Below are 20419 nucleotides of genomic sequence, written 5' to 3'. Positions count from 1 at the left end.
GATGTAGGTGCAAAGATGTCAGATGCAATTAAGAACAGAGAGCTTTTGTGCAAAACATTGTTGTCTGCAAATGGAAAAACGGCATCTTTGACCGAGAATCAATAGTACACACATTCATGGGATTTGTTCCCTATAATAAGACCATTTTTATGTTGACACACTTCTTTTCTAGTTGAAAGAATAATCGATGGGATACATATGAGATGTCAGACTGCATTTATTGCAGTCATGGAATAAATTATTCTTTTCTTCCATGGAGGTTTGACTCTTGACTTGGGACACCTTGACTTTTAAGATGAGAGCTAGACACCTAATTACAAACTCTCAGCAGCCCCGAAGCTGCCACATCCCGAGCGCTGCCATCTGGGGGGTCTGCTTGGGGCTCGACGTGCTCCCGGGTCAGTGACTCGAAGAGCCAGAGGCAGGGACAGAGTCTCCATCAGCTGAGACCCAACGCTGAGGCCCTGACCTGGCCAGGCCTCAGGAAGCTCTCCCAGGGCCGAAAGGTCAGCACAATGGAAAAAGCACAGGGTGCACAGTGGGGTTCTGAACGTGTGCTCCACCGCTTTGCAGTATGGTGACTGTGGACATCATGGGTGCCCAGGGACTTCTGGGAAGGTGCGTGGCCTCCAAGCTCTGGGCGTTCTCCACATGCAGCCCAGCAACCCGGGCGCTGGAGTTGGGGACCGGAGTCCCAGGCCGTCATGAAGTGCTGCTTGCTTGATGGATCTTCATGCAGCAGGCGGTGCTGAACAGGGCTTACAGGAGGGAAGGCCTACAGACAAGCCCTACAGTAGTAGGTTCCAGAACCTTACAGGGAGACAGGAACTTATTGCAAACACCACAAACTGTCTTTATTTTCCAAACCCAGTTCTGTGGAGTGCACTGCGGCCCTCTGAGTATCATAAGATGCCATCTCTTAGGGGCCTTCTGACACGTCAGCGGTCTCTCTGATGCAGCCCGAGATGGTCTTTCTGCTGAATTCCGTCTTCCATGGGCAACACCGTGGAAACGTCTTTCTGAAGAAAAGGAACAAGAACAGGAATTAACAACAGAAACATAAGATCGGTTTTTCCCTGGGTTGTTCAAAATTACTGAAATAAAGTAGCCCAACTTGTTTGATTTTACTTTTATTTTTAATCAATTTCTATCATTGTCTAGCTAGACCTCACCACCAAGAGATAAGAAAACTATAGTCATGGACTCCTTTTACGTCAGGTAATGGTGATGATGTTCAAACAAAGGCAGATGATGTAACAAAAGAATGAATGCTGTGATCCTCTCAGAGTAAAAAAAAAAAGCAAAGGAGATAAAATAGAGCAAGGGGAAAAAAACTTTCAACAATCAGTTCTGGGCCACCATGACGAAGGGATATTTTTACAGGCAGGCATGGTCAGAAATAGCACACCAAGAATTCACCCCAAGTGAAAAGGGAAGGTTTTTGGTACAGCAGAAAATGCGGATTGTATTCTACAAGGCTGATTTCCTGTCTCTTGATGAAATTGCCTCCATTTCTATTTTCAAGTCCATTCACCAACCTTATGACCTCTGAACTATGGGTGTCTAGGCTTGGATCCCTCCAACAACTGTGAAATAAGTTAGCTTTTAAGGACCTGCAGAAGCTCAAAGGTGTCTACCTCCATGATAGGCAGAGGATAAGCATCTTTAGACAAGAAATACTCAAGACTCATTGGCTGAGACCTGCTTCTAGATTAATGTTATGTCATTTAATAGTGTTATTAATGTTATAATGACAAAAGGTGTAAAACATAATGTTATAATAATTTATGTCATCTAACAGTATGTTCTCTTTCAAAGGATGTCTTTTTGCAGCTCAATCAGCAGGCATTTGACAGCACAAATCAACATCCCATAATTAAAATATTTCAAAATAAATACGATGCGGGAGCTTTGCAAACTGCCTTCTATTTTGATCAGTGGGGGAGCCTTCCCCACCCCTGGCCCCTGTATAGAGGTTTTCTATTTACCTCTTTGTTCTTGATTTTTAATTTAATGCATTATGAAGAGAAAATGTGACTTACATGATACCCACCTGATGAGATTTACTGATAATCTGCTTCATGAACTAAGTGTTCACTTTTCATAAATGCTCCTGTATTGAGAACGTGTATCTTTCCTTTGAGGGCTGCCATGTTCATAGGCTAACGTGAAATGCATTCTTTCTTTCCATGATATTTTCTGCTTTTGAGATTTCCACTACATAGTGAAGTTATTGAATTGTTGAGCCATGTTCAGAAATTCCTTCCGATATGTTTATAGAGTGCTTAGAATATGCTTATACGTGGCTTTGTGCGAGGCACGAAGAATACAGTGAGGAAAGAGACCAACAGTGGGCTTGTTCCCGTGGACCTGCTTTAGCATCTAAAGAGACAAGTACTCACACGGTTATTTAGCTACTGCTGTGTTCAAGGGCATAAGGGTGAAGACAGCGTCAGGTGAGGAGCAATGGTCTGAGATGAGGTACCGCGGCTACAGCATGCTGCACATCGCCAGCTGTCCTCAGAAGCGTGGACACAGATGTAGACAAGACGCGCAGGCATGCGAATCATCAGAAAGTTTGAGTCCAGCTCTATGCCTGTAGCCTTCTTTGTCTTCCATCCTCAACCCCTCCCCATCTCCACCAGGTCTTTGTTCCATCCCCTCATCTCCTGTCTTCCACCTGCCCATCATCCTCTATTTTCTGTGTCCTTACCACCAGTCGTCATTCTCTGAAACATACCACTGGGCAGTCACCACGAAACTCCACAACTCTGTGCGTGTGGTCCATTCACCAGTCTCCAATGCCACTCCCACACTCTACATTGATTTTTCCAGCCCCAAAGTTACCCGGTTTACCAAATTTCACTGTTACTTGGCAACATGCACCTATAAATATCAAAGTATTTTAACTAGTTACTGTGCTGTTATTCTAATGAATGCCGTCAGCCAAGGTGAGGGCCGAGCTAAGGTTACTTACCCCACGTTCCACATTTCATCTCTACTGCAATTGTGTTAACTTATATGAGCACTATCGCCGTTACACTGATTACACCAAGGACCCCTACTGCCTGACAGTCAATGAAAATGCCTGGTTATCTTTATTAGGCAGGCGTTTCAGCCCTGTCTGCCCAAGTTTGTACTTGAGTGGCCGGCGTATTTGACCAAGTGCTTAGCTGCTATCAGTGTCCATAGGTTCATTTCCGTTGGTCCAGCCTCGCAAGTGTCCTCTACACTGGCTCCTTCTATTCTCACTTTAATTCCTGGCTTCCTTCGTCTCAACTGCGTCATTCAATGTGATAGCTAATCACCCCAGCTTCTCTGACTCTGCAGCACTGATCGGCAGGCTCTCTTTTCCTTCAGCCAAGTCCACGGGAGAGGACTGAGGAGACAGCCAGGGAGAGAGCAGGAGAAACACCCCTGCAGGTGGACAGCCGTCCCTAACTCATTAATGCCAGTCATTTCAAGTTGGTCTTAGTTGCATCACCATCCAGTCCTCAAGGCTACGACTGAAAATCTTTATCCGGATTTTGCAACATCTCAGATGGAGATACTGCTGTTTAATCAACTCATTTCTCCTCTTTATCAGTCCAGTGGAAAGGTGTTAGTCTGGCATGAGTGCTTCATAATGAGCCAACCCTGACTCACAGTGCCCTCTGCTTTCTCATTTACCCATTCACCAACCAACCTCTATGATAATCCACTTCCAAATTATCCTCAGGGATGACATCAAGCTTGTGTTCTCGCCATTCTGAATTGATTTCTTGCTGATCTCGAGTGACAGCTAATCACCAAACCCAGTGTCCTGTCCGCAGCTGTCCCCACTGACCTCTGAATGGCGTCTGATTATTGCCGAACACCCCGTTATTCTTCTGGCACGTCTGTGCAATTAAGCCTCTTCATCTTTGAAGAATTAGAACATTTGTTCATTTTCAGTTTCTGGGAGGGACATCTCTACTGTCTTGTAAAGGATTTTTCAACATTGCCAGTAGCGATTAATCTAGACGATGTGTAAGCTCTTTCATGAATCTGAGAAACAGCTTATCCAGGCTTGAAAATCTTTCTCCACAACTGGGATCCCTTTTTAAGCTCCTCGTGGTCTTAGGATGGCAATCTTCTTCTAAATGTTAATTTCATGACGACCTGTCTACAGATTATTCTCAAAGACAGAGTAGAGGAAGCACAATGAAAGCCTGAGAGACACTCTGTCTTGCTATGGAAAAAACTAGCCAGCGGTTCTGAACCCTGTCTATGTGACGGAACGCTAGAATTCAACATCCCCTCTGTGAACACCTCCATGTTGTAAAAGACCATGATTTTGGCAGTTATTTTTATCTGATGACCAATTTGGCAATACTATAAATAACATAAAATTAGAGCTATGAACAAAATACCCTCACTCCCTGTTATTCAAACAATCTCATTCTCGTGTTTTCTGCTAATAATTGCTTGCTTATTCTTTATTTGTTCTTTTTTCCAAGGGGAGGAGCTTAGTACATAACAGTCAGAGAAGGAGGCGGATGCCAAACCATTAGGAAAAAGAATTACAGGAGGAAATACTGTAAGACTGCTACTGTTTTTTCTGTTAATTCTGGTGACTTGTAAAAAGACCACAGCCATCCCATAATTTCAGGAGCAAGGATCCAAGGAAAACGTGGTGTTGCACAAGGAAACTCCTAAGCTTGCTATCAGGAAGTCGGGAGTGTCCCTGAAATGCCCATTACACACTCAAGGAAACGCAGTTGCTGAGTGGAACTAATTCCCATCTGTCATCTACCTTTTTGAAAGAAGTCAGTAAAACGCATTGTTTTTTCTCAAAAACCTCCATCTCTACTTTATAAAAGGATTAAAGATAGTGTCAGCTTCCCCTAAAGAAAGACACGTGTCTGCACAAGCTGAACAGATGTGAAGGGCTCCAAAGCACAGGAGCAGCAGTGAGCTGGATGGAGATTTTTTGATTTCCCAAGTTTATTATTGCCTATGTATTTCCCCTTACTGATTACCACGTAGGCCCTTAGATAATAAATGAGTGCATCTCCTTTTATCCAGGAATATCATGGAATTGGAAATCAGGAGTGACTGTTCACACCATAGGTTGGCTCTGGGGAAAAGAAGGCAAGAGAAATGTCAGCAGATGGGAAGGCCAGCAGCAGCTATGAAGGAATAGGGGGATCTCTTACCACCTGGGTCCTGGGGAAGGAAGATTTAGAGAATCATTTTCAGCCAACGCTGCAGAGTCCCTGTGAAGGCCTCATGTGTCTGGCTAGCTGACCCATGGAATAGAAGCTGAGGTCCTCTCTCCTTCTTGGACCTGTAAAAGTTACCCAAAGGCTCTTTTGACACCTTTCAGACTTTCAGATGCCTTACTTATTGTGGGCTTAAGACATCCTGATACTTTTCTTACAAATATCTGCAAGAATTTTATATTCCTTGGGTGGCTGTGTGCCCATCCTTCCTTAACTAGCCCAAGTTCCTGTGATGTCTGAAAAGAGAGCCACATCTCTCTCTCTGAAACTGAGATTTCCCCATTATATTGTTACAAGGAAAGTCCCTGAAGAGATTTTGAATTCCTTCCTGGCTATAGGGCCCTCCTGTAACCTCTGGTCAAGTTTTCTCCTTCTCCATACTGTGATTTTTTTCTTGTTGTGTTTCTCCCCTTCTCTTTATGGAAGTACCAATTATACATAGCTTGGACACTCTGTGCTAGTCTGAGTATCCTAAATTTTTTTTTTTCCCATCAGTGCCTTGCATTATGATATGCCCTTATTCACGGTTAGCAAGAGGTTTCCCTGAATCAAAATTCCACAGGATTTTTGAAGGGTGAGAACTATCATCCATTTTGCTCACCCAGGTCAGCCGCACAGTGGCTACCGTCTATAAATTCTCTCCTATCATGCCATGTTTGTAGCTGTACCTTGCAAATGTACCAAGTCTGACTGCTTCCTTGACATATCTTGCTTTCCATGCTGCCTTCCAGCACCCTGTCCTGTCATCCTGATTTGCTTTCCCAACCAGTGTCTTCCATTTTGCGTTGGCATCTCCTCTGAAGAATAAGGTATTCCTCCTTAGTATCTCCCTGTCACACTGCCCAAGTTTCACCATCTGACAGCCTTTCTTCCTGTACTGTGTTCAGCACTTCAGTAGTTCTTCACTTCATCGAAGATGGACTTTAATTTTAATACTTTTCTTTTTGTTGTTTTTGATTGTTTTGGTCAGGAAAGGACAGATCTCTAACTAAGCTTATGAATGGGAAAACTTATTTCTGTTCATTTTTCTAAAATTGTGAAATATAAAATGTAATATGCTAATTATCTCCACTGTAATTGCCACATTATTTCATACCGGTTCCTAATATGTTCCAATATTTACTTTTTGGTCTATATACTCTACTAGACCGCCAACTCCATGAGTATAGATTCATTAAGCACGTGTGGGTTGAACTGAGTTGATTTGGACCAATTAAGGAAACGATCCTATATTCTGCTCATTTCATACAAAAATATAATTGTCCTTGGGGTGGAAGGCGTAATACAAATTTAATCACACTTATTTTGATATACAAAATGGACACTATTGCAATGATTGACATCATTCTATAGATCTATTTTTTCCTTTAGTTTTCAAAATGAGCCGCTATCAAATCTACTTTACACTGACTTTTTATAAATATATAAAAGTGCATGTGTCATTTCTCAGGTTCTGGAAGGCCTCTGGAGTTCCTTTCTTTTTGTGGAACCATTTCTTTACTGTCCTTTTCCACATTTACATATACCCAGAGACACCTGCTTGGCAATGAATAGACTCAGCCTGCTTATATCTTGCTCCATCATTGTGACATTCTTTTCTGCCTTCCTGTAGATAAATAACATCTGGGAATTGTGGAAAAGGAAGTAATCTTAGAATCTGTCCACTCCAGCTCCTGTACTTAACAGGTGAAGGAACTGAGGCCAAGATGCTCACACACACACACACACACACACACACACACACACACACACACACAGACATTCTCACAGATGGTGAGCAGTGAGCTAATTTTCCTGAGATCGAGTCTCATGTTCTTTCCACTGCCTTTATTTTGAACTTGAGCATCAGCTGAGTAGACAAGTACAGCGATGCAAATGTAATTATGTCCTTGGGAATATATATAGCATCCCCCTGAAGCCCAGTGACTTGGCAGCCACCCAAACTTTAGTTTTACCTCCAAGCAGAAATAAAACATAAAGCGTGTCATTAGTATAAATATGACAGATAAATTCAGGGCACATAGAGGCTTCATGCTTCTGGGTGGTGACCATCTTTTGTCTTTCACATAAGGTGTCCTGTTTCTACCACAGTCTCAAAATTCCTCTTTGCCCAGAACACAGCAAAAATAGAACTTTTTTTTTTTTTACTGTCAGACTCACTTTTCAGTATCTTCAATGGTTTAATAAAATGCATCAAATTGACAGTAAAAACAATGGGCTGCAGCAGGTTATCTAAGCAGCTGGTTTGGAGCAGTCACACACGAGATGCCCACCTGCAGCCCAGGCAAGAAAATATGTTCACAGACAGACCAGAAGTTAAGTGCAAGTGACTTGGGGTTGAGTGGTCAAGTGGATAACACCAGCAAAGGTGCAACCAGCTCCATCTGTGGGAGGCAGGAAGGAAAAAGTCTTCCTTGGGAGCTAGAGTATATTGGGAAGCTACGTAGGGCAGAAGCATAATTCAAACAGGGAGGGACTCATCAAATTGTAGGCAATGCCATCGTCTTTGGCAGCAAAGCGGAACAGAGGAGGGCCAAACCTGGGAAGACCAGGCTTGCTCAGACGTGAATAAGCGACCATCAACATCGCCATTATGGTGCAAAGAGGCAATACAACGGTCAGTAGGTGCTGACCACCCGGAGCCTCCCCAGAGCCGCACTTAATAACAAAGGAGGCTGCCATCCTTACTCGCCTTCTCCGGGCTTTTGCAGCTGGCACCGGCCCACATTCCGTTTCTCCTGACAGCTCCCCCTTTTGGAGGGATACCAATCCTGGTACTATTATTACCTCCTGCCCGCACTCGGACAAGCTCTCCCTGCGAGTCTCTGCCTCTGAGGCGCTGGCGTTTCCCGCATCTTCCTTCCCACCCCCGCGGCTGCTGAGAAGATTTCAGCTGGTACCGTCTCCCTCTTTGGAGCTGGGAAAGCCCTCCCTTGTTCTGATGGCAGGGTTATCACCAGTTGGCAGGGGATGGGGGGCAAGATCAAACCACACAGTGCGTTTGGATAGGAGACATAGGTTAGGACCCAACACAGATTAGGAATCTGTTGACTCCTCTCTCTAGAATTTTCTGTTCCTTGACTTGAGACTGCAAAGGTTGCTTGAAATAACTGTTTTTCTCTTAACTGGAGAGTAACGTGGGTGCCTCATGCTAGAAAAGATGTGGTCCTTGTTCCGGCTGTGCCCCACACCACTGGACAGATGGGAAACGGACAGGTGCGCCCCACGGAGGGATGTCAGGTGATAGATGGCAGAATGCCCTGAGGGCCACAGGGCAGCATGTGGCCTGATCTGGGGTAGTGGGGGGGAGCTGAAGCTACGGCTTCAAGGGGTTCAGGATATAGACCCCTGCCCACCCAGGGGGAGGGGCAGAAGGCACAGTCAGGGCAATCACCACCCTGGGCATGTGTGAACCTATGTGACCTCAGGCTGTAAGTTGGCAGCGGAATGCCACGGGATTTCATGATGGGACTTGGGGAAAGTAACCCCTAAGAGCCTCTCTTCTCACCAGTAAGTGGAGAGGACAATACGTAGTTCATAACATTAAATGGAATCGCCCAAGACCAGAACTAACGGGTCATCCACAATGGGAAGCCTTTGCTATTCTCAAGGGAAGGACGATCACCTCATGTTCTGGAGCAGGGGTCGAGCTTTTACTGGGAAGGGTCAGACAGCAAACATATTCAGCTTGGGGGCCATACGGTGTCTGCTTCACCCACAGGATTCCACGGCAGCAGCCGGAACACAGCCGAGGACGGTGCAGGGTGACTGCATGACAACAGTTCCGGCGAGGCTTTATTTACACAAGCCAGCAGCGGGCCGCGTTTGGCTCAGGGGGCACAGATTGCCAGCCTGACTTCTGGAACGCTGTCCATGGCTCATGACACCTGGTTTACGGTATCAAGCAGCGTGTCCTAGCTGCTATCACATATGCAAACTACCACCCCAACAACCTTGAGAGGGAGGTTTTAAAGGACTTTGCTCTTTGCAGTGAGAGCCCAGTTATGTTAAGCAGTTCACTGAAACCCACACGATACACTCTACGTTGTCAATTCCAATGACCTGCAGCTAGTTTCCTTATGGGGTCACCTTCCTGGACTGGGAGTTCATGCTCCTCGGTGCTAATGTTCTTTAGGAAGACAGAGGTCCATTCTTCTGGTGACTGTGACATTTCTCACGTAAGCGTGCTAGGTTTTACGTTATTCTTTGCAGACTCTTTCGATGCACGCCTCCTGGCTCTCTGTCCACTGCTCTGTCCAGATCCATGGCGTCCCAGCTGCACGATGCATGCATGTTTTACCCCCTGTAGGTGACTGCCAATGTTTCAAGTTTCCCGCATACACAGTTCCCGCCCCACAGCAGGCTTCCCAGGTCTTAACGTCATTTTGTTTGGAGAACAGATGAAATGGGGGTCTTGGCTGCTGGAGGAGGAAGTTGTGTGCAAACTTTCTGATCATAGGAGCTCAGCAGGCCATCTCTGCCCCAGGTCTGAGACTGGAAATGAAATTCTGCTGTCAGGACATTCGGATTCACAAGAAAATACAACGTGAACCCAATTTATTTTCCTCTGACACCTCTAAATCTAGATTTCATATTTGCTAGTGTTTACCACCCTCCAGGGCTGCCGGCCATCCAGCGTGCACGCTTCCTGGGAAGCCCAAGAGAGGACTCCGCGTTCGGGGCCAAATGTAACCACAGAAATAGCAAAAAGTGCCAGGAAAGTTCATACCAGAGCCCTCGGCAACTCTCTGTTTTCGATTTGTGATCAACTTATATATGTCTTTCAAGTGCTTTCAAGGGCATCCCTTCTTCAGGGTACAATTTCTTCCATCTTTATGGAAGTACACAGCCACCTCTTTCAGTCCTCTGGGGCTCCAAGGGCTGGGTGTAACCTTCTGGAGGATTCTGCCACGATGCCTGTGTAAGTAGTGGGAGCAGGTATCAGGGTCCAGGGCTGAGCAGCACAGGAGGCAGGAGCTAAGGGCGAGCGGCCAGACAAGCTGAGGGCCCTGGGCCACTGCTGCAGAAGGGTGGGCATGCTGAGCATCTTCATGGGGCCAGGGGCTGCCTCCAGAGTGGGCAGCCTGCAGAAAAGTTTATGAAAGCTTTTGACAAACATTAAAGCCCTCTTAGGAGGGAACTTGGAGAAATACCAAGCACATTTGTGTTTCAAAACACCAGTCCTGCAATGGTAGGAGCGATGTTATGCAAACACGATATAATGGGCAGAAAGGCATTCATTGCTTGACTGTGTGGATTCACCCCATTGCTATGAAATCACCCATTTCCCCCCCTGACTGTTTCTGGGATCCTGCCTGTGAAGCAGAGCTTCTTGGGAGAGCCACGTGTGTGGGTCCCACTTAATCGTGAGGTAGAATTCTGGTCCCTGAGGTGGGATTTCCCCTGGATTTATAGGCAGCGTTCTCCTGGACAAACCCTGGGCTTCCTGTGGCCACAAGTCATCTGGACGTGTTTTAAGCCTGCAGAGACACGATGCAATGGATGTAGGTGGGCGGGCAGCAGTGGAGAGCTCTGCTCACATCATTAGATGACTGATTAAGGACACCTTTCATGATTTGCTTACGTGTAGCAACTTAGAGACTGGTGGGCAAACACTGAACCACAGGTTAGCCCCACCAGAGCTCCTGAACACCTTTCTCATTTAATTTTTCTGGATAGCCCTTGCGGCCTTACGTACTTCCCTTTTTTTTTTAATTAGCAGTTTTACTGAGATACAATTCAGACACTGTACAACTCACCCCTATCATGTCTATGATGCAATGGATTTCAGGAGGTTCAGAGTCGGGTAACCATCTCCCCAGTTGCGTCACCCCACAAAAAAAAGTCCCTCTACTCCATGGCCTTTTCCCCCTAACCCATCTGTGCCTGCAGCCCTTATAGGCATCGTCTGATTTCTGTTCCTGTGGACCTGCCTAGTCTGCACACTTCAATTAAACAGGGTCACACCGAACCTGTTCCTTTGTCTCTGGCTGCTTTTCCCCAGGACAAGGTTTTCTCAGCTCATCCATGTCACAGCGGGTGTCAGCATGCCTTTCCTTTCCATGGCTGAATAATGTCGACCACGGCTTGTGTATCATTCATCAGCTGATGGGCAATGGGGTTGTTTCCACCTCTTGGTGACTGTGAAAAACACTGCTGTGAATGTCCATGCACAGCTTTTCTATGCATCTTTCTTTCTCTTGAGCATATACCTGGGGGTGAAATTGCTGGGTCATGTAGCTAAGCACTTTCTTCCCCACTGTCTGCTGCCCCATGAGGGCCTGCAACTTTGTCTGCACTGTTTATTCTGTCTGGAATATGGCAGACACTTGACAAATTCTTGTTCAATGAATAAATGAATGAAAAATGTGGTCCGGAGACCTGGGTCCCACCATGGGCTTTGTGGAACAACTCTGTCATTTGGAGAAAGGCGCCCCTGTTTCCTGACTCAGTTTACATATCTACCAAGCTTTGTGCTAGAATAGGTGGGCTCTCAGATGGCTCAGGGAATACAGTGTATGAAGGGACGGGTGTGGGGTAGTTTTTCCTTCGAACTGAGCAGCAACCCTTGCAACAGAGCTGAGGATGCGCGACAGAAAGGAGAGGCTGCGTCAGTTTCTCGCACTCTTAGACCTGGCGTATTTCTCAGGTAAGACCCACCGGTAAACTGTATATTTTTCTACAGTACCGACTGCACGAACATTGCTATTTCTGCTGGTAATTGAAGGATATGGGAGTCGCCACAATGATAAGCCAGTATTAGTGAAGAAGCAATCGTAAGTGTGTAGACAATATTTTATTAAACACATGCCAATTTTAAAACACTAGGATTTTTAAAAACTTAGTGAATGAATAAAGAGATGACGTGGGAGTCGGGTGCAGACTGGGATTTGCTGAACTTGAGTCTCACCTCTAATTCCCACCTGGTAGCGAGTGAGGGCCACCTGCCCTTTTGTCTGAGCCCCTCTGGGCAGTGTGGGGGCTGTGGCACCGTGTGACATGGCTCCGTCCTTCAAACGTTTGCACGGAAGAGAAAGACCCACACAAAGGACCGAATGTCACAAAGCAAGTGCCCCACGACCTGGGATAAAACTTCCATTTGAAGAGTGACTGGTCGGCAGCAAGGAAGTTAACACTGTGACAGGAGGAAAGCCACCCCCAGCTGCCCTGACTTAGATCCTCACCGCTCTCCCTTCTTTTGAAAGGTCTCCTTTCCCCCACTACCTGCGATCTCCTGCACTGGACAGACTGCAAGCTTATAAAAACAGCCCTGAAGACCTGTTCTGACAGCTGCAGGCATGACGTCGCACCGACAGCCCCGAGCAAGAGGCGTGGGCAGCAGCGAGGGTCCCCGATGGCTCGTGTCTGTGGACAAGGAAGCCCGCTGGCCGAGCAAACCACAGACATGCTGCCCTCCCCTCTGCCCGCCCTGCACAGCAGCAGCCCCATCCAGTCGATCCCAGTCTCCCGGCCTTGAGGGGCTCCCCGACGGATGGGCCTGAGCCACCGCGGTGCTCACTGTGCCCTGATGATGTCGGCCCACCAGGTCCAGGAAAGTCCTTCATGCCTCAGGCTTGGTGTCTCAGTGGGGCTCCCGCAGGGAAACAGCACGGGCTGGGCGGCTGGAACACACACTTCGGTCTCACCGCTGCGGGGGCTGCAAGTCCCAGGGGGGGCCTGCAGATTCCCTTCCTGGAGGGCCTCTCCCGCTGACCTGTCCACACCTCGTCTCACTGCGTCCTCCATGGTGTGGATGGCCACAGACTGCGGGCGCCTCTTCCTCTGCCCCAGAGGCACTGGTCCCACACGGCGCCCATCCTCGTGACCTCATCTGAACCGAACGATCTCCCAAATACAGGTTACGGTTTCAACACAGGAATTGGGGGGGTGGGGGTGGCACAGACATTCAGCTGATAACAAGTGGTTTAACGTGGTCCTGAAGGAAGGGTGAGATTTTGCCATCTTGGGATGGAGGCTGGTAACAAGGACGGCACAGGAAACTGCACAACACTTACTGGACAAAAGGCGAGAGCCCAGGGCGTCTGGGGAACGGTTTTCAACTTTGTTACTGTATCTATGATCACAGTTGTTTTCTTACTCACGTCCTGGAGCCACAGAGCTGCCAACCATCTCACCCATCACCATATGAATTCTTTAAATGAAAGCAGATACTTTTTTCTGTAAAAGAACGTTCGGCCACCCCTTTACGGTCTGCTCTTCTGACCAGCCTACGGAATGAATGCAGCTTCCATTGGAACATCAGCAGGGTGTGTGCGAGACATTTACAAGGTGGTTGTGAATGGTAAATGGAAGAGCAGACCCCTGAACAGGTAAGGCGCCCCTGGAGAAGGGGGACAAGGAGGAAGTGGAGGAGAGAAACCTCATTGTATTAAGAATCAGGAGACACGTATGGTGATTACACCCGTTTGGGGCCAGAGCTACAATGGACATATTAGTTGATGCAAAGAAACAGACCTTTGGGACAAGGACTTTCCATACATGGCAGTGAGGGCTTCAGACGTGTGGGCCCAGCTGGGATCATGGTGCTGGGATGGATGAATATTGATACACATGGAGAAAAACACTGAACCGAAACCCCACCTCGCGCTGTGCACAGCGACCAACTCCAGATGGTTGGGAACCTCAAATGGCAAAGATAAAGCTCTCCCAGTTTCAAGACAATTTTGGAGACTGTCTGATATCCTCAGGATAGGAAAGCGTTTCTTAAACAGAAAAAAAAAGAAAATGCCTACAAGGCATAAAGAAGAAGAAAAACAAATTGACTGCATTCCCTGAATTTCTGTTTGTCAAAAGATGCCAGAGAGAGAAAAAACTAAGTCAAAAGTAAAAGACAATTACTTCTAACACAGAACTCACAAGGGCTTAGCATCTGGAATACATAAATACATCCTCCAAGTGAATATAAACAAGAGCACCCCACAGGAAAACAAAAATGAGGAAAAACCCTTAAACAAGGATTTTATAGAAGACTCAAAAACATACGATGTTATGTCCAATCTCATTAGTTATCAGGGAAATGAGATAAGAGTTTTACACACACCAGATTGGCAAAAACTGACAGATCCAAAACCAGGAGCTGATGCACGTTTATCGGCTACCCAGGCAAGTGTGGGCAAAACTGCATAGGGCGGGTGTTCATAGGAAATGCTAAGAATTTACTGGAGGACTCTAGGACCAGCTGCTAGACTGTCCATTATGAGAACATGCAAGCGGGGTGAGATCTGAGACGGGCGAGGAGATGTCCTCAGAGCGGTCTGTCGCCACAGAGTGGGCAGCTCTGCCCTCTGCAGGGGCAAAGGGGCACACCCGAAGAGCCATGACATGCGCTCCCTCAGACCCCAGCCGGGGGCCCAGCCGAAACACCACGAAGCAGCCCTAGAAAGCCCCCATGTGAGCCAGTTCCAGTCCCCTGCAGGCCATCCAGGGACGCAGAGAGGCCTGTCCACTTCACCCCACACGTCCTGTGGGCCAGGCGTGCGTGACACACAAGCGGTACCAAGTCAGTTTCCAAGTTTGAGCTGTTACACGGGACTTGTGTCCTCATTATGGAAACCGAATGGTTTCCTGGCTAGAAGTGCTGGGAGGGTGTTTTACTGTTGGAATGAGCATCTCCAAGTGTTTAAGAAGGATGGTCAGAGGCTGAAATATAGCTCCCGTGCTGCTTCAAGTTTTTGGCGCCATATTCCTGACCCCTTCATCATCTCTTCAGCATATTTTTGCAGGGATTCAATATTTAATATAGAACGACATCTAAAAGGAAACTATAAACAACTAGAGGACAACATATGTGCCTATATCTGACCAGAAAATTCTTTTGTTGTATTTTTTTCCTCTTCTCTAGTCTCTGGATCTGTAATGGGTCTTTCATGCCATCCGTGGTCCAGGTACCCGAGGCTCTAGGCTTCTGAAAAGCAAAGGAAAGAACCATTTTCTCTATGCGCCATTCTTTTTATTTCTCTGTCCCTGGACATGCTTTTTGATTTCTCATGCCTGCTGGGCTTTTTGGAAGAGGGACAGGGGTGTAGGCGGGAAACAGAGGCTTTACAGGAAAGCTGAAAACTTCAGGAAAATTCCAAAAATATCCACACTGTTACTAGTGATTATCTCCAATGATCAAGTTACTGCTGACTGTTTTCTGTGATATCCCCCAGGTTCCAAGCTTTTCATGATGAGAATGAATGACATGAGTAATAAAAATAAATGCATAGAGATTGTTTGCTTTGAATGTCTCTCTGATTGCAGAAACTGAGATAATGCTCCCAGCGGGCACCCAGCTGCCCGTTTGTCTCAGCCCGGGGTCTGGTGCATCGCAGACCCTTAAAAATAGTTGTTGCCTTCAAGGGGGTGAGCCAGTTTCCAATCCTACTCTTTCACCCATTTAAAAGTGCAAAACTAAACTGATGATACATAATCTCTTTACAGCTATGCTTTTGACCATTCCCAGGTAACAATTCTGAGAGCAAAGATGACTGACGTGGTCTGTCCTCATATTTTCCTGCAGACACGGATAAGCTGTGTATTAAGTAGTAAGTACTATTGTTTGTTTGTTGAGTGTGTATGTGCCAGACGCGATAGCTCTCCGAGAAGCCGATGATACAGGACTTCTAAGGGGGGTTGTCCCCCCTTACAGATGAGGAGAATGTAGATATTAAGCCGTCTGTCTGTGATGCCGTAAGTGCACATTACTGGACTGTCAACAGTGTCAGCTCTCTCCCAATATGGACACACATCTTCCATTTCTGAAGTCTCCTTTAAAGCACAACAAATCACTGCTATTTATCCAGCCTGGAGGAATTACACTGCGGGGAAGCCATGGTGTTGATACATAAATTATGTTTGAATCCTTCCCGCTTTAGCCTCATCAGGTAGGCTTACTTAAAGCCTTTGCATTCTGGACCCCCATGATTCCAAGGCCACCTCGCTCGCCTTGCTGCCTTCGGCTCAGCCTCTCTGCTCCGTCCTGGGTGGCTGGCTGCCCCGGGTCCTCCTGGCATTCCTGCCGGTTGCCACCTGGCTCATCTCTGCATCGCTCACTGAAGCACAGATCCTTTGGGGAAGTTTCATCAACACCGTATTAGCCACCTGATCCCTGCTGTAACAAATTCCCACAAACACTGGCTTAAAACAACAGGGCCCAGTGGGTACACCTTGACCACAGACCTCATCACAGGGTCCCCACTTTGCCAGCTTCTCTTTCTCCCTCTTGACTGGGAGCCCCTAGAAAATGGGAGTGGACTGGCATGTTTCTAGAAGAATGAGTGACTGACTGACTGATGGACTGAATGACTGACTGAATGAATGAATGAATGAATGAATACAGAGCTTATTCTCATGTTAATTATTGCATTTTGTTTCCACAGGTTGAAACTGGGTTCAACTGACTTTGTGAGATGTGAAGAGCGAACCTAAGTTTTTTATTTTCACACAGCTTTTCGGCATCCCCATAGACAAGAAGTCATTATAATCAAGATTTATAGCTGCTTTTCTCATAGAGCTTCCTGGCTTTTTAGCTACTTGACTTACACCTTGAGAAACCGAGTTAGGACACAGTGAGGGAAAGGATCTGGACTGGTTTGCCAGGGACCACACTGGTATCTGGTTGTATCCCTGCTGTCCTGCTAATTATTAATGATGCCCCCTTTTCTGTACATGTCCTGATGTTGATGGAAATAAGAGTCGCTCTACAAAAATTAGTAATTTCAACATCAAATACATCAATTTGCTTGGGAAAAGAAGGAAAGAGAGAAACCAGTGGAGTATCTGCAATAACCCTAATTTCACACACGGGGTCACTTCCTCCAAAGTTTGGACACTCACCGGGATTCCTGAAAAAGTTAAGAACAAGAAGAAAATTTTTACCAATTTTCTTTTAGGAAGTGGCAGGTGTTCAAGCCAGCCTCAAAGAGCAGCGTTTCCACTGGCATGTTTTGTGTTGAAGCCCTGCCCTTCTTTCTCAGATGCTATGACCTCTTTGGAAGGAACTCAACTCGCTGACAAACGGCTGCAGAAGTCTTGCCGAGAAGAAAACATTAGGTCGGGACAGGGGCCAGGTGGACAGGCAGCGTAGGTGAGGACGCACCCAGCTGAACGGAAAACCACCACGGTTGAAGGGAGAAGCAAGCGGGTGAGAGCCAGTCGTGGAATGTAGGAAAAGAAAGCATGTGCAAACGGTCTGAAGGAGCAACTCATCTCTCGCCTGAAACCGAGACTAAACAACAGAAAGCGAGAGCACAGGGGAGCCCCAGTGAACGGTATGTCCCACTATGAGATTGGTATGGCGGGTCCTGCAGAAAGATTTTCCTTGGGTCCATTGAAAGATGAATGAATGCAGCTTAAAATATCAGGAAATGGCCAGGAGGAAATACAGGACATTCATGCTCATCTGCTAGAACCAGGCTTATTAAAAAAAATAATGATGGTGGAAGAAAAGTAGGAGAAAAAGATATTGTTCAAGAATTCTAAAATCACTTATTCAAATTCTAGAGAAACAGAACAATAAATATTTCCTGTGCAGCACATCTATCGAGTTGGAGCCTGGCAGAATTACTGAGAAGGTTGCTTCTAATGTCTGATGATAAACAAGGACTGGTATGAAACTGCTCACCCATCCCTAACTTTTAACTCATTTTTCACCATTGCCTACACAACATCTACAAGTCACCAGAACAGAAAGATCATAAATAAAGGTTTGCTGCTTATTTCCTTTAATAGACCCTTCCTTTATATCTGGTCTGCTGATGAGGCCATTACTCCCTATTAAACAGAAACCTAGGGGTATTTGAAGGAGAGCGATTTTATATTTAGATGACCCCCAGATCTTCTGGCTCGTATGTGGAAAATGAAATCATTGCTAGAACCATTATTTAAAGATTAGGGTATGAAAATAGTATTAAGAGGTCAGAAAGTTCTTTCTTTAGCAAAGGAGCTTATCTCGACTCATTCAAAGAGCTTCAGGCCAGTTTGAGGTCCTTCTGTAAACTTTAAATTGCTAAATGAGAGACCGTATGTGTCCCGATGCTGAAAGAATGCAAAAATCTCATGAGCAGGAGGGACAATTCCAGTATGTTCCCTGAAGTTCTGGCAAAAAAGGAAAAAGGACAAGAGTTGCCAAACCATTCAGTGTGAGTGCTTACGATGCCCGTGCATGGGCTGGCTACGAGGTGGAGGAAACCATGAGTCATCCCCACGGGGTTTACGGTCTTGCTGGGGCCAGCAGGGGTGGTCAGCGTGGGCCGCTCCGACCAGCCTGCACTAACACTACACAGACTTCTGCGTCGACGGCTAGGATCAAAACCTCAATGAACGGTGAGGGCCATTCAGAGAAAGCAGGGTTCAGTTCAGCTGTCTGCAAAATGGAATATTTCATAGAGGCAGTAACACTTGAACTAGACCTTTAGGCGTTGGTAGGATTTTAAAAGGAAAGACAGTGAGGGAAGAAAGGTCAGAATGGGCAGAGGCACAGAGGTGAGGCAGAGGAGTGGTTATTCTATTTTTTAACTGTGTTAAAATGCACATACATAATTTACTCTATCATTTTTAAGGGAACAGTTTGTAAGTATTAAGGACATTCACATTGCCATGCAACCATCCCCACCATCCATCTGCAGAACATTTTTCATCTTGCAAAGCAGAAACTCTGTCCCCACTGCTCCTAACTCCCCACCCGCTTCCCCGAGTCCCTACGGATTTGATGACTCTAGGGGCTTCATGTAAGTGGAGTCATACAGTATTTTTTTTGGCCTGGTTTATTTCAGTGAGTACCTGTCTTCAAGGTTCGTCCATGTTGTAGCGGGTATAGAATTTCCCTCCTTTTTAAGGCTAAATAATATTCCATTGTGGCAGCTACTACTTTGTTTATCTATTCAATACACGAATAGACACCTGGGTTGCATGCACATTTTGGTCATGGTAAACGACTCTGCTATGAACATGAGTGTTTATACTATCTATTTGAGAATTTGCTTTGGGTACATAACCCAAAACTAGAATTGCTGGATCATATGGTGTTTCTATTTTAATTCTATTTTAAGTTTTCGAAGAACAGCCAATATTTTCCATAGACCATCACACGTTTCCCCCAACAAGTGTTCCAATTTCTCCACATCTCAGGCAACACCTGCTATTTCCTGTTTTGTGATAACATTCATCCCAGTCCGTGTGAGTTGGTATTTCATTGTAGTTTTGACTTGGATTTCCCCAGTAGTAGCCTGCTAGCCATTTGTACATTTTCCCTGAAGAAATACCTGCCCAATTCATGGCCTGCTTTTCACTTAGGGTGTTTGTTTTTCTGTTGTCAGGTTGGGGTGGCAGTCTCTGAATACTAGCGGTGTTTCAGCAAAGCTGGGGGACGGAAGCCAAGAAGAGCGCTATCAGTCATTCACCTCAGGTCATGGCTCGGATGGGCTGGACCTTGTCCAAGGTGGGGTTGAGGTTTCCTCAGAGGCTGCGCAGCCAGCATCCATGAGCAAGGGCATGTCCCAACTGTTCCCTCACAGGAGGTACTGTGGGCTGATGACAGGGAGAAGGCTGTACTGGAGTCAGACACAACAGCAGGCTGAGAGGAGAGATGGAGCTTGAAATGGGGGAAAGTGGGTTCTAACATGCCAGGGGTCAGCCTCAGCCAGCAGCAACGTGGAGAAACCATCAAGACAGGAGACTCCAGATCTGAGGTTCAAATTCCAACATCATGCGTCCATTTTCCCCCCAGGGCTATGGCGAGAGTTATATGATGTAATACACAGAAGACGGAACAACACAGATGCATGTTACCAACCTGTCTCAGCTAAGATGACACAGTCCTGTCTGTGCTGGGGTCAACACCAGTAGGGTGTGACGGTAGCTCCTTACTGGGCAAACGCACTTTCTTTACTCCAGTACTGTCACCATGGCAAGGCATCTCTGAAGATGCCCTCACCACCCATTCCCCCACTGACTTCAACAGATACGGCTGCAGGAGCTGGCAAGTGGTGGCTGAGCTTAAACTGCTCCTCATTTTTCCCTTGCAGGCTGACCCTCCGGCGCAGGAGCAGGCCCAGATGTCCAAGACCTCATGTCAGCTTTGCAACTCATGTTGCAGACAGAGTTTAGGATTAGTGTCGTCTCCATCGCAGATGACACGGAGGTCTTCACGGAGCTGCCGAACGTGAAAGGACTGT

The 20419-nt window shown here is 46.5% G+C and overlaps 1 protein-coding gene across 1 annotated transcript in view; it reads right to left on the bottom strand.

The window, feature by feature from the left end:
* Positions 1–202: 202 nt before the first annotated feature.
* Positions 203–20419, bottom strand: part of PUDP (pseudouridine-5'-phosphatase) — a 97856-nt gene continuing 77639 nt past the window's right edge. Inside the window, exon 4 of the mRNA XM_036932601.2 lies at positions 203–1019. Coding sequence (XP_036788496.1) covers positions 939–1019 — 81 coding nt within the window. The 3' untranslated portion in view covers positions 203–938. The remainder of the gene's footprint in view (positions 1020–20419) is intronic.

This window comes from Manis pentadactyla, chromosome Y, assembly GCF_030020395.1.
Source record: "Manis pentadactyla isolate mManPen7 chromosome Y, mManPen7.hap1, whole genome shotgun sequence".
Lineage (NCBI taxonomy): Eukaryota > Metazoa > Chordata > Mammalia > Pholidota > Manidae > Manis > Manis pentadactyla.
Note: the sequence above shows the minus strand (reverse complement) of the source record. Positions and strands in the feature narration are given on the sequence as shown.